The sequence below is a fragment of the Stegostoma tigrinum genome, chromosome 32 (genome assembly GCF_030684315.1).
Source record: "Stegostoma tigrinum isolate sSteTig4 chromosome 32, sSteTig4.hap1, whole genome shotgun sequence".
Classification (NCBI taxonomy): domain Eukaryota; kingdom Metazoa; phylum Chordata; class Chondrichthyes; order Orectolobiformes; family Stegostomatidae; genus Stegostoma; species Stegostoma tigrinum.
This window is the reverse complement of record NC_081385.1, coordinates 32,907,928-32,923,251: the sequence shown is the minus strand read 5'-3', so window position 1 is coordinate 32,923,251 and position 15,324 is coordinate 32,907,928. Positions and strand designations below refer to the sequence as shown.

General features: G+C 39.8%; 1 protein-coding gene across 7 annotated transcripts in view; it reads right to left on the bottom strand.

Moving 5' to 3' along the window:
- Positions 1-15,324, bottom strand: part of fam118b (family with sequence similarity 118 member B) — a 46,918-nt gene that overhangs the window by 17,011 nt on the left and 14,583 nt on the right. For 4 of the 7 annotated variants that reach the window (XM_048562099.2, XM_059638962.1, XM_059638963.1 and 1 more), the window contains exons 2-3: positions 13,275-13,361; positions 1,643-1,895 (exon numbers count right to left, since the gene is read on the bottom strand). In XM_048562099.2, the coding sequence (XP_048418056.1) occupies positions 1,643-1,895; positions 13,275-13,336 (315 nt within the window). In that variant the 5' untranslated portion in view covers positions 13,337-13,361. The remainder of the gene's footprint in view (positions 1-1,642; positions 1,896-13,274; positions 13,362-15,324) is intronic. The other 3 variants (XM_048562097.1, XM_048562095.2, XM_048562101.1) reach the window with 2 other exon arrangements.

The window sequence follows — 15,324 nt, the reverse complement described above, 5'->3', positions numbered from 1 at the left end:
TTAGTGAAAGCTCTTAAAGAGCATTTCTAGTAAGTTTAATTAGTCAGAAACAGAAAACTGCAGGGCAATCCCATTCAATACACATTCTGCATCACGTGGGACCTTCAGGATTTCTCCTGTATCCTGGACAACCTGGGATGCTGGAAGCATTATCAGAGTGGCTGGAGAACTGAAATTTAGAGCTTAAACAGCAACAGGGTTTACGGCAGTGCATCCAACAGGTTGAGAAATTTGTGAACTGCATATTCCAGAAAGTGAATGCTCTGCAATATGATAGGCAGTCAGGGAGGATGTATGGTCTGAACGGATGAACAGAAAAGGAGCAACCTCGCTATAAATACTTGGGCAGGATTACTGCAGGTTAACAGTCAGAGATAGATGGAAGACCAGATGTACAGACAAAATTGCCAAGTGCAAAAACAGTGATATTTACTTGTTGTTTATGTGCTTGGAAACTTGATAGTCCTTGCTCAGGCACACACAAATTTACACCTGAAGTACAAATAATAAAGGAACAAAGAATATAGTTTTAAAAAAAGTTAATTTACAAACAGAAATACACACAGCTGAATCACTGGGTATATAAAAAAAAGTAAGGTAAGTGGACTGAAAAATTCATTTAGCAGGAAACATCTGTCACCCAGATAAATGCTGTTTATGCAAGATTTGGTATTTGTTTTCAAAAAAAAAGAAGCAGCTGTAGATGGAGAGAATCATAGTAAGTCTCAGGTAAAGATCAATCCTAATGATGCCCCAACACATTAAATCATGGGGCAATGGGACATATGATTCTTCAAAAAGTTAGCTCATAATTCCACTTGGCACACTGTGCAGGTTCCAAGTATAGGGAAGGCACTTTCCGACAAGGATGGCAAAGATTGTCCATTCAATTTAATAAAATCCATTCAGATACCGCATACTTCCAAACAAAGAGCAAGGACAATACGAAGGTTCAGTGTTGAGTGATAGTTCTATCAGCCAAACCTACTTGGTCAGTGTCTACATAAAGATCCAAATACAGTTTACCAAGGAACAGGGCAAGGGAGAGTGAGCCACAATTTAGACCATTAGCAGCGTGACTAAACTGAATTAAGATCACTTACTGAATCAGCTCTCCATCAAGTTATATCTAAATTTGTGCACAGTTAAGTCATGAAACAAATGAAAAGGAGTTCAACCAATAACATTAGAATATGGACAAAAATATGAAAAGGACTGATATCAGTGTTACTATTGCAGCAAAGACATTGCTGCCACCGACAATTACAGTTGCTCTACCAAAACTGAAAGAGATCATATGGACGTTGGAATTAAATTCGCAACAACTCTGGGTATACCAGTACTCAGTAACAATGATTGCAAATCGCTTCTCTTTAAGTAGATGAACTAGAGCACAAATGAGTTTTGAAATCATAGAGCCAGATATGAGTTTCACTTCAAAATTTCATTCCTAGAAATAGAAAACGATTCTGTGCACACGCTCCTTTTACTGAGATTACCTGCACAGAAGTGTTTATAAAGCTGATCTATTAGGGAAAAGAAACAATAAAAGCTGGATCTCTGGTAATTTGAAACTATGATGGTTGTCATGGACTATAGTTCGGCAAATTTGCTAATCACAAAGTACTAAGAAAGCACTTACTGGTGAAAGTTTCTGTATCAAATCATGTGCAACATGCACAAGATTCTTATCTTCTTGGAGGGATTTTTGGAATCTTTTGTTCTCCTCCTCCTCGAGGAGGTCAAAGTCATTAGCAGCATCCAGCAAAGCTTGAATTAGTCCTGTCCACGATTTGAGTGCAGGGACCTGTGGTGCTACAGCAGCACTCACGCCTGTTCCAATCACCAACACCAAGTCCTGGGGTCTCTTTGTCTTCAGACTGGGTAAAAGCTTCCTGTTGGATCAATTGTTTCATGTTAATTTTAAAATGTCTGTCATTATAAATAAATGTAACTGATAATAAAGATAATTTTTACATTCAACAAAACAGCAAAATGGAACATAAACAGAATTTGGCAGGTGTTGAAAACAAAACAAAGGATAGAAATGCCATTAAGACAGGAGACTCATAGGGGCAGGGGAAAAAAAGAGCAAACATGTGACAGTGTGCATGAGAGAGAAAGCTGGTATCTTTCATCAGAACTGGAAGAAGTTAGAGATTTACAAGTTTTGAAGCAAGTATGGAGTCAGGCAAGGTCCAATAGGCTAAAAGCAAGGAGTGATAAAAAGATATAATAAAAAGGAGATCATAGTGCAGTACAAAAAGGATTGACAATGGGATAAGGAACAAAAGATATACCCATAACAGGTGCAAGTTTGGGCAATTCATCATTACTACAGAGGAAGCTGGAGGAGAGGATGGATTCAGTTGTTGTGATCTGCAAAAGGTACCAAGATATAGGCAGGACTAGGAAACAGCTTCTGCTGAACGATAATAAATAGCTCAAGGCTAAAATTAAAAGCCAGAATCATAAAGATAATAATCTTGGGGAAGAGAGGGTTGCTCCATTGGGAAGGGCTTCATTTGAGTCAAGCAAGGACCAGTGTCCTCACTAAATCACACAACTAGGCTTGTGGATAGGCTGGAAGAGTCAATTGATGGGAAATTTAAAAAAAAAACAAAAATAAGCAAGACAGCAGGGGTGCAGGGAAGTAAAGAGGCATATGATGAAGTGTGACAAGATAGGACAAAATAATGCAGCAGAAATTAGACCAGGATGAGGAATACTGATAAAAAGTTTAAGTTCATTGTCTGAATGTATATAGCACTTGTAACAAGACTGATGAATTGATAGCACAAATAGAAATAAGTAAATCTGAACTGATAACTGTAATAAAGACAAGGTTGTAGAGTGACCAGGGCTAGGAACTCAATACTCAACAGTATTCTAAGTTTCTTAAAAAAAAAGACAAAAAGAGAAAAGGAGGTGGGGTAGCATTAAAAAAATGGTATCTGTGTGGTGGTGATTAGTGGTGTAGGTGCAATATGGAATTCATTTGGATGAAAATGAAGAATAGCGAACAAAGGGAATCCTGAATGGGAGTGCTCTCAAGACCCCCAAAGTGTTGCCTCACTGCAGAACAAAATATATATCTACAAATAATACAGGAGTGAAAGAAGGGCACAATAATTGTCATTGTTATTTTAATATGCATACTGACCAGACAAATCAGATGCTCACAGCAACATGCACTGCTCTAAGAAACAGTCTGCAGATTTGTCTTGCGTTACACAAGCTAATTGGCAATTAGTTAATTTAGACCTCGTCATTTGTAATGAGGTAGAATTCATAAGGATCCTCTCGGGGGTAGCAATCACATGGTAGCAGAATTTTAAATTCATTTTAGGGGAGAATGCCTCTGGTGCAAAACCAGTTTCTTCAACACAAGTGACAGCAAATTAAAAAGAGGTATGAAGGAAGAACTGTCCAAAGCGCGTTCGGAAAATAAACTAAGGGAAAGAGGGATGAGCAGCACCAGACATTAATGTAGATATTTCGTAATGTTCAGCAAAAATTTATTCTATTTGAAAAGCAGGACTCAATGAGAAGGATGAATCACCTGTGACTAACAAAGAAAATTAAGGAGAGTGTCCACTGAAACACTAAGACATACAAAATGGTGAAAGCTAGTAGTAAGCCAGAGGATTGTGAATGTGTGTTTAGGAACCAGCAGCAAATAGTTTAAAAAACTAAACAATAAAAAAAGGGCAAACATTGTATATGAAAGAAGTATAAAAATAAAGAGAAGGGAAAGAGCTTGAGTATGTATATAAACAGGCTAGCTTAAGCGAGTGCAAAACTCTTGGAGAATGTGACTGGGGAAGTGACCACAGGGAACAGAGAAATGGCAAATAATTCAAACCAGCATTTTGCATCAGTTTTCATGGTGGAGGACACAATAAGCACACCACAGACAGCAGGTAAATAAGGTGTTAATGACAGCAAAGTTCTTGTACCAGTCTCTATCACAAGGACAAAGTATTTGACAAGCTAATGGGACTGAAGGCAGACAAGTCACCGGAACCTGACTGTAAGCATCCAAAGGGCTGTAAAGTAACTGGCTGCAGAGATAATGGAGGCATTGGTCAGAATATTCTAGAACTCAGGATTCCAGGAGGATCCCAATGGATCGGAAAACTGCTAATGTGACAACATCACTTTTTAAAAGAAGGGAGGGACAGTAAGCAGGAAACTGCAGGCTGGTTAGCCCAGCATCTGCCATTGGGAAAATGTTAGAGTCGATTATTAAGGAAGAACTAGCAAAATATCAAGAAAAGTTTTCCACAATCACACAGTTAAGTTTTGTGAAAGGGAACTCATGCTTGATAAATTTGCTGCAAGGATATAACCAACAGGGGTAATAAAGGGCAACTAGTTTATATACTGCCTTTGGATTTACAGATGACATTCAGTACGTGCCACACAGAAGTTTATTGCACAAAATAACAGCTCAGAGTACTGGAGATACTGGATTAGCATGGTTTGAGGTTTGGTTAACACACAGAGAACAAGAGTTTGGATCTGGGTATTCCTGTATATGAAACACAAAACGTTAGCATGCAAGTAATTAAGATGACAAATGAAATTTTGGCCTTAATAACTAGGAGGTTGGAGTTTTAAAAAAAAACAGGGATTTCACATTGCGATGAAACAGGGGCTTTGGTGAGACCACACGTGAAGTGCAGCTTATTGTTCTGGTCTCTGTATTTAAGAAAGGATGTACTGGCATTGGAAGCAATTCAAAACAAGTTTACTATGCTGACTCCTGGAATGAAGAGGGGGGCTTATCAAGAACGGCTCAATAGACATTAATTTCTTTAAGTTCAGAAAAATAATGTGAGATCTTATTGAAACATACAAGATTCTAAGTGTTCTTAACGGTAGATGTTGAGAAAATTTTTTCCATTAACGGGGAAATCTCAAACTAGGAGTTAACAGTTACACAATAAAGGAGACATTCGTTTAAAACAGATATAAAAGAAATTTCTTCTCTCAGAGTGTAAGCGAATGTCTGGACTTCTCTATCGTAGACAGCTGTGGAGGTTAGATCACTCGAAGTATTTAAAAAAGGTAGATATAGTTTTGAAATATTGCGAAGCTGAGGACTACGAAGAAGTAGCTTCAAAGATGATTTGAGGCCTGGGGCAGATCGATGATCATCTCACAGAATCGCATGGCAGGCTTGATGGGATCAATGGTTGATTCCTGCTCCTATTTCTTATGGTCGTATGCAGTAACAGCGTACATGTTGCTGCCAGATTCATTTCTTTTTTAAATCCAAAGAGAATTCAGATCCAATACCTATGACCTCATAGTAATTCTTGTTAATAAAAAAATTTGTTTTGTTTTAGAATGTACAAAAATATGAAGTTAATGAATCTCATTACAGGAGATTCAGAAACACAAGGTAGCAATTACTTGGCAATTAACTCAAAAACTTGATGTTTCCTGGACATGTCTTATATTCCAACTGCAGACATATTCTCCTTGAATTCAAGACTTTCAGACCAGATTTGCATTCAATGTCAAAATTGTTACTTTGATTGTTGCAGTGTGTGTGCAGCAAGTAAAGTTATGACCAACAATAATAATAATAATCAGTTAACAGGAACTCTTTTGGGAACTGGCAGTACAGGATGAAAATAAGTCAGATCTTGTTTGCTAAAGCCATTTTGTTATCCTGCTGTTCAAACAATTTCACAATCCAAAAGCTTGTCAAACTAGCTAGTTAACTGAGCTGTTAAAAGCTAAGAGTTAGGAGAATGACTTTTACTTTCTCTAGTTCAGACATAACGGCCCCTAATTTTCTCTCCCATGTCAGGGACAGTCAGAAAAAGTTCAGGTCCACAAAGTTGACCTTTAAAAGGGCCATTGGCAATTCTAACTTTTGGTCAAGGGGGCCAAGACTGTTCTTCCAGGGTCATCTGACCCAACTTCTAAGTAGCTGCCAGCTCCTAAGATAAGCTGGGTGGAAAGCTTCCAAAGGGATCCATCATCAGATATATCTTATTATAAAATAAGGAGTATAACATCTCTCCTTCTCATCCCTCACTCACCATGCCCATCTACCCATTCCCTTTGTTGCTGCACACCCCTTTGCTACCCTATGCTCAAAATTCACCCATGAGTCACTCATACCACATGCCACCATATGTCCTTCTATCCACACCCATGGCCCCCTCATTCCCCTATCTAATCCATTCCTACCTATTCCTACCCACTCCATTCCACTTTATTCCAAACAACTCAATCCCATGCCTCTAATCGCAAGTCAATCATCCCATGCCCCATTGGAGACCCATAAGGGTTATGAGGGACAATCACTAGCACTGCCTTTTACAGCCTCTGTGCTGACAGATTCCACCAGCACATTTTTCTCTTCCCTCTTCATGGCAACTTACCTATTACCCAGCATTAAAAAAAAATACAGCTCTGAAACATGCTCACATTGGTAAAACCTCAAGGATTTGTAGTTCGGGTTGTGGGTGAGAGTTGTTGACTTACGTACCGAGCTGGCTTGTTTTCATTCAGACATTTCGCCACCATGCTAAGTAACGTCATTAACGAGGTCTCTGACAAAGCAATGTTGTTCTACTCAATTTGAAATTTACGCTGTCCGGTCAGTTATGGTGAGCTGTGTCATTTCCAGTTTTGTTCCGTATGAGTTCTATATGGGGTCCAATTCTATATGCTTGTTTATTGCATTGTGGGTTGAAGACCATACCTCTAGGAATTCCCATCCATGTCTGTTTGGCTTGGTGTACTATGGTTAATTTGTCCCACTTAAACTGATGGCCTTCATTGTCCATGTGTATTGATATTAAAGAAGAGGTTCATTGTATTGTTTTGCTGCTAGCTGATGTTAGTGCATTCTGATGGCTAGTTTCCTTCTTGTCTGTCTGATATAACGTTTGTGGTAGTTGTTGCATGGTATAAACTAGGTTGGTTCTGCAGGTTTTGGGAATGGGGTCTTTAATCCTTGTGAGCATTCGTCACAGAGTGGTTGTGGGCTTGTATACTACTATGATTCCTAGTGGTCCTAGGAGTCTCATTGTCAGTTCTGATATATTCTTGATGTAGGGCTTTGTTTCAGAGGCCTCACTGATGATGTTACTTAGTATGGTGGTGAAATGTCTGAACAAAACTAGCCAGCTCGGCAACAACCACACCCACAACCCAAGCTACAAATCTTTGCCAAAACCTTAAACACCTACAGGCGCAACACACTAAAAATTGCTCGACAATGGAAAACTTTCACCAACTGACTGAGCTCTCGCCGTGAACAACTTCACTTTCTCCACAAATGCCTCAGTAACCAGGTACTGCCCGCAGCGTGAAGTACAAAACTCCACTCAACAACACAGAGGCACACAAAATACCTGAACAGAACGGATGCAGAATGCTACAGATAATGACTAATGATGCTCATAATCGACTCTACAAGTACGAATGGAAAATTTTGCACCAAAAATAACAATACCTAAACACTATGGACCAGCAGTGGACTACAACCCTGGAACAGACCATCATCAAGCAACACAGGACCAAAACTAAGAGACACAAGCCACAGAAGAAGCTTACCAAACTGATCCACCACAAAGACAAAAGGACAACAACAAACCTGGGTAAGAAACCTATCCAGCAGATGACTCACAGAAACTAAGAAAGCTGTCCTATTATGCAGACTAAACTATAACCTCAAAGATGTGAACAGAACACACTTCATGGCTGCCCTGCAAACAAAATTAAAAGACAAACTCACAGATGAAACACAACAAGCCATCTGGCAAACTATAATCCCTACACTAAACCAAAGGAACAAATGGGATGTCTTGAACACAGAGGAAAGCACTAGTCAAACTCAAGAAAGACAAGAACATTATAATCCTACCAGCGGACAAAGAGCGCATGACCGTCATTATGAACAAATTGGACGACATTAAGAAACCAAAGGCATTGGTCGCAGATACAAACACTTACCAACAGGTGGCAATAGACCCAACATTGCAGCTAGGTAACAGAATCACCCAGACACCGAAGAGACTAAAGGATGCAGGACAAATAATCAAGGACTACATGAGAATGAAACCAGAAGGTATGAACACCTCTTCTTCTACGGGCTTCCGAAGGTACACAAACCAGACATCCCCCTCAGCCCTAAGAGACAATGGGAACTGCAGATGCTGGAGAATCCAAGATAACCAAGTGTGTAGCTGGATGAACACAGCAGGCCAAGCAGCATTTCAGGAGCACAAAGCTGACGTTTCGGGCCTAGACCCTTCAGAGAGGGGTCCGCCTCCCCCTCTCTCCCTATTTATTTCAGAACTATCTCCCCATCCCCCTCTCTGAAGAAGGGTCTAGCCCTGAAACGTCAGCTTTTGTGTTCCTAAGATGCTGCTTGGCCTGCTGTGTTCATCCAGCCCCACATTTTATTATCTTACATACTCAAACTACTTGACTTGTGCCTCACCACACACTTCATCTTTAAATGGGCAAGCATATAACAGATCAATGGCACACTCATGAGGTCACCCATCTCAGCATTCATTGCAGAAGCAATCATATAAAGACTAGAACACACTACCTCCCCTGCATTCAAAGTGAACTGTGGATCTGAAATGTGGATGACACATTTTATCATTATTAAACACAAACTAGAAGAGACCCACCACCTCATCAACAACATATTTGCCGAGATTAAGTTCAGAGAAGAAAACAAACAAACAGCTTCAACTCTGACATCAAAAATTGAATGTGCAACCCACTAGGAGTTCCAAACCTCAGTATGCAGCGAAGGAACTCACACTGATCAAATCCTCCACTTCCACAGCAACCACCCTGATGTCCACAAACAAAGCTGTATCAGGACACTACTTAAAACGGCCCACCAGTCACTGCAACACGTCAGAACATCACAGTTAAGAGGAACGGCACATATAGAAAAGCTTTATTATGAACGGATATCTCTGCAACTTCATCTGCAGGTGCCTACTAAATAGACAACAAGAGGACACTGTACACCCTACCACACTGCATATCAGAACTGAGAACTGAGATTCCTAAGACCACTTGAATAACAATAGCACACAAGCCCAGAGCAACTCTACGACAAACACTCCAGGATTAAAGACCCAATTCCCATAACATGCAGACCCAACACAGTTTACAAAATACCATGCAATGACAAACATTACATCGGACAGACAGGAAGAAAACTAGCCATCTGAATACATGAACATCAGCTAGCAGCAAAACGATATGATGAACTCTCTTTAATATCAATATACTCGGACAATGAAGACCATCAGTTGAACTGGGACAACGTAACCCTAGCATCACAAGTCAAACATAGACATGCACAGAAATTCCTACAGGCATGGTTCTCAACCCATAATGCAAATCAAACAAACATATAGAATTGGATACCATATACAAACCCATACAGAACAAAACCATAAATGACACTACTCAACATAATAGACCAGACTGTAAAAGTTCTAAGCAGGGTAGAACAACATCGCTTCGTCAGAGGCCTCACTGATTATGTTACCTAGCATGGTGATGAAATGTCTGAACGAAAACAAGCCAGCTTGGCAAGCAAGTCAACAACGAGACTTGCACTGATACAAAAACGGAGCCAAATACATTGAAATTCTTCAACTAATACTTTATATAAACAAACGTATTAATTTAATAAACAGTTGGACCTGTCCTTAATAGGCATCATTGTGAAAATGACAAGTTAGGGGAAAACAAGTCACACAGCACAAATCCTTTACTGGTTTTACATGAAATAGCCAATCCTTGTTTTAATTCCCGCTTTTAAACACGGTTTTTTGAAAACTTTGCCCACTCCAATGTTTGTGCATCAATTCATGTTTTTATTCACAATCCTAGATGCTGCCTCAATTCCAACAGAGGTTTGAAAGAATCAAACACTAAAGTAGTATCATATCTCTCCAAAACAGTGGAGCTATATAACATTCTTCCAGCCCTCACAACTGTTCGTGCTCCCTTAGCCTCAGACACCGCATGCCAACCTATGCAACCTTATGTCCTCTACCTATCCACATGGATCCTATGCCAATTTAGTGCCTCACCTCACTAACCTTTTCACTCTCATGTACAACAACTAATTGAGTATCCACAACTACCCATGCCTACAGGAGAAAAACTACAGTTTCATTATTTTAAAATTTCTATATTGTAGACTACATTATATTGCAAAAACACTCTCATTCATACGTCTTGATTCTTGCTAAGATCAACATGCGATGACAAGTTGGATGGTTCCATGGGATTTATGCACTTTTTTTTCTTTACACACAATCCTCTCCATACTTAATAATCGTAAAGGGCAGCCGACCGCACACCCCAGATGACCCGAAACCCTAATCCCAAGCAGTCCTGGTACTGTACCTCACTCTCCAGAGGGATACACTGGTGTATAAAAGAAATGGACTGGCAACACACTTGGCTTTTGCATGGTCCAATCTCCACACACTCAGATTCCAAGCACAAGAGACTCTAAAAATCAAATTTCAGTGGCGGCCTCTGATATATTAAATGTCAGTTACCTCCAGAACACAGGCACATGCGAGCTACGACCTGGTAATCCCATCCCTGTGGAAATGAGAAATGTCAGGGGTGGGAATAGGGATTCCAGACTTCATCCAGAATTTTTGCCACTGTGCAGACATTTTCTATTGTGCCAAAAATTGGAGCCAATATCAGTTGGCAAATCTGCAATCTGATGCAAGTGTTTAGTAATTCAAAACAGCAGTTATAAGTAGAAGCTATTACATCGATCAAGTCATTTGATTAACCAGTCTTTGATATAAACAAAGATGCTAAACTGAACTCTGTTTTACAAATATATCTTTTCCACCTATTGCTCTCCATTTCTCATCAATGTGACATTCCCCTCCAACCCCATCATCTCAACTCCAATTTGTGGCTCCAGTTTTGACAGTGGGCATCACTTCTCGCACGTGTTTGTGTTAACTCATCCTGACGTTCAAAATTCCACATCTTGCGGAAATTACGGACCACCAATTCTTGTTTACACATCCAAGTTTCTCTCTATGTTGACACTGTGGGCTGATTTGTTCTATGGAATGGTTGATATTGTTTGCAGCAGTACATTAGTACACTCAGCACTTCCTTTCTCGAGTGCATCAAATGTCAGTTTTTGACAAACTTATTCTGATTCACCATGAAACACGGCTCCAGCTCAAGGTTTATCCAATTATCCTGTGGACCTCTTGATTCCCCACATAGTGGAAAACATCAAAACCAAGCAATATTTTACCCTCTGCAGTACAGAAAATTTTCACTCCAATGTTCCCTAGATAGATTTTATTCATATTTCACGAACTGGCTAGGAGATAATTTCCCTACGTATGATGTTTTCCCAAAATATTTTGGAATTGTTTTAATATTCTCAAAATCTGAAGATTTGTTTTGGAGGTGGCAGTTGTGGTTCCTTTTCATTTGGAGCAATACATCTAAATATTTGTGGGTGTTGAACTGATACTTGAAAAGTACAGGTAGAAACCACTTCAGACAGACAACATACAAGCATTGAAATGAGTAAAATCAGACTATGAAACCTATTTTCTGTTTCAAAAATATGCAATGGTTCCTACCATGGACTCTATTTGACCTACTTATTTTCCTGAGGGAAGCAATAAACTATTAATTTTATCACAGATATGTCCAGCATGATACAGACCCTTCACTCCAGCTTGTCCATACCAACCAGACAACCTAAATAAATCTCATCCCATTTGCCAGCATTTGGCCCATATCCCTCTTAAACTCGTCCTATTCATATACCCTTCGAGACGCCTTTTAAATGTTGTAATTGTACCAGCCTCCACCACTTCCTCTGGCAGCTCATTCCAAATATGCACCACCCTTTGTGTGAAAAATAGATCCCTTTTACATCTTTCTCCTTAATCATATGCCTTCTAGTGCTTGGACTACCCTCACCCAGGGAAAAGACCTTGTCTATTTACCCTATCCATAACCCCTCATGATTTTACAAACATCCATAAATTCACCCCTTGGCCACTGACAGTCTAGGGAAAAACAGCGCCAGCATATTCAACCTCTCCTTATAGCTCAAACCCTCCAACCCTGGCAACACCCTTGTAAGTTTTTTTCTGAACCCTTTCAACTTTCACACCATCCTTCCTATAGCAGAGACCAGAACCACATGCAGTATTCCAAAAGTGGCCTAAACAACGTCCTGTACAGCCGCAACATGACCACCCAATTCCTATGCTCAATGTACTGACTAATAAAGGCAAACATACCAAACCTGTTCTTCACTATACTATCTACCAGCGACTCCATGTTCACGGAACTACGAACCTGTACTCCAAGTCTCTTTGTTCAGCAACACTCACCAGGTCCTTACCATTAAGTGTACAAGTCCTGCTCTGATTTGCCTTTCCAAGATGCAGCACCTCAAATTTATTAAAATTAAACTTGGTCTATTAACCCATCAGATCAAGATCCCGTTACACTCAGAGGTAACCTTCTTCGCTGTTCACTACACCTACAATTTTGGTGTCATATTCAAACTTATTAATCATACCTCCTGTGTTCACATCCTGATCAGATTGCCCTGATTTTAGATGCTTTTAGCTAAACAAAATTTCTTCTGATCTCCACATAAATTTTTAGACCATATATCCAATTTTAATTGCCACAAGTTTTAACTTTAATCAGTTAGATTCCATTTACTTGCACGTGGCAGAGTTTTTGACGGCATTTGGAATGTAGGAGTAAATATTTCATTTTACCTATGAAGATAATATTACAAGAGAGACTGTCATGTATTTCTTTCCCATAAATCCACTGGAAAAGACAAACTGAGATCATATTGTGCATGACCCTACACAAAAAGCAGAAATCGATAAAAAAGGACAGGAATGCATAGTTTTTTCAAGTTACAATCGTCAGTGTTAGTGTTAAACTGATCCATGGTCAACTGGTGACGTCCAAATGTTAATCATCCAAAAAGATTAAAGTACCTTTTATTAATGCTTACTTTGCATTAATGATAGACCTCCACTCACCATACAATCTTGGTTAGAATTGTAGATATTTTGGCTTAGCTTTGGTTTGGCATTAGTTTCTCTCGCCAAACATTTTTTTTAAATCTTGAAACAAATTGAAGAAATTATCCCTGGACTCAAAGTAAAACACAAGACAATAGCTGCATCAGTAAACTAGATATTATTACGAAGTGAATACTTTACCTGCTTTTCTTAGCTGGTGTTTCATTCCTTGCACTTGAATCTTGGCTCTGTGGAGATGCCATTCAGCTTCTGGGACATACAGAAACTCTAAAGTTAGGGAGTTAGATAATGCTTCAAAAATAAGGAATTATGCTGAAACTTATGAAAGTCAACAATTTAAAAACTTGCACATACAAATATTTTCAGAGCTTCTAAAAACACTCAGGCTGAATATTAGAACTACTGCTTTGCCAGCCACCCCCCTCACTGACTCACTGCAATTTTTTGTCTGTGTTGAAACCTCAGTTAAAAACACCGTGTTAAACAGGCAGACCCCTGGCTATTTGCCCAAGTGGTAATGCGGAATGATCAAACTGTCTTTAGATTACCACCATTAATCGATAATTTGCAAAGAAAACTGTGCAACCATGTAACAGGAAAGCTGCTTCAAATCTTACAGGCAGTCAACAGCTCTTACAAAATATTAAAACAGAAAAGAAGTTCAAGATTACACATCAGGCAGCTCCTTGCTGTGAGGGAAGGAAAGAAAGAGTAGTCATAACCATACAATGCTTAAGCACTTTCCCATAGCCAGATTTAGGTTGGCAATCTACCTGGACTCTCAGCTTAAGAATGATGGATAACCATGTTGATAATGCAAGTCAGAACGCTGTACTTTCAGACTCACTCCCAAGACACAAACATCTAATCAAGGCTGACACATCAGTTGACACTGTTGGGAGGTGTCATGTTTCACACAAAGCTGAAACTCCACCCATTCTCTCAGGTGGATGCAGAATATCCCATGCCACGCTTTAAAAGAGGCATAAAAACATTCTCTTCTGTCTTGCCAATATTTACCCTTCAACCAGCATCAGTAAAAATATCTGTTCACAGGTCAGAAATCACAAAAAACAGGTTGTAGTCCAACAAGTTTATTGAAAACACAAGCTTTCAGAGTCTTACTCCTTCTTCAGGTGCTAGTGACAAAGATAGTGTCAGACATAGAATTTATAAGTAAAAGATCCAAGGGTCACCATTGATGAGGACGCATTACGTAAATCTAAGATGCTGTTGAATCTTTAATTATTTGGAAGGTTTTAATTGACTAATATGCATACATAAATCCCCAAATTCCTTTTAAGTCATTATCCTGAGAGTTCTAAAGGTTTTATCAATCTAAACAAGAGACGACATTTTAGGTCAGACAATGCATGTCAGGTGTGAGGCATTGTTTAGAACGTGTGTGTGTGTTTTGGTTTGGAGTCAGACAGGGTTTATTTCTCAAGCAGGAATTTATAAAACGCCACATTGACTGTTCATAAATTGTGTGCTTTTTGAACAAAATAGAATATATCTGCAATTACAAATTTACTCCATAGATATGCACGTGCACAAGGGTGCATGCAAGAGAGTGTGTATAGTGTGGTGGAGTAACCCGAAGCGCAACATGAACCCAAAATCCCAGCTGAGGCCATCCTCATAGGTGCCGAACTTGGCTATCAGCCTCTGCCTGGCAACTCTGAGTTGCTGTGTATCTCAAAATCCACCTTGGAAAGTGTTTACCCGAAAATTCAAGGCCAAATGTTCCTGACCACTGAAGTGATCCCACACTGGGGTGGGGGAAAACATTCTTGCCAGATGATTGCTGCAAGGTGTCGATTCATCCGTTGCCGTAGGGTCTGTAATGGTTTCACCAATATACCAAGCCTTGGAGCATCCCTGCCTGCAGTGTATGACATAAACAGTGCTGGTTGAGTCATGTGAGTGTCTGCGGTGCACGTGGTGGATGGTGTTCTCATGTGCGATGGTAGTTTCCATCTTGAAGATCTGATATGTCTTGCAGAGGTTGCGCTCAATGTTATCCTGAAGGCTCCGTAGTTTGCTATGAACAATGGTCTATTGAAGGTTTGGTGGTTGTTTGACAGCGAGAAGTGAAGGCAGGGGCAGGATCTTGGCAAGGTGCTCGTCGTCTTCAATGTGACGAAGGCTGCAAAGATCATGACATAGTTTCTCCAGTCCCGGGAAGTACTGGATGACAAAGGGTACCCTATTGGACATATCCTGTGTC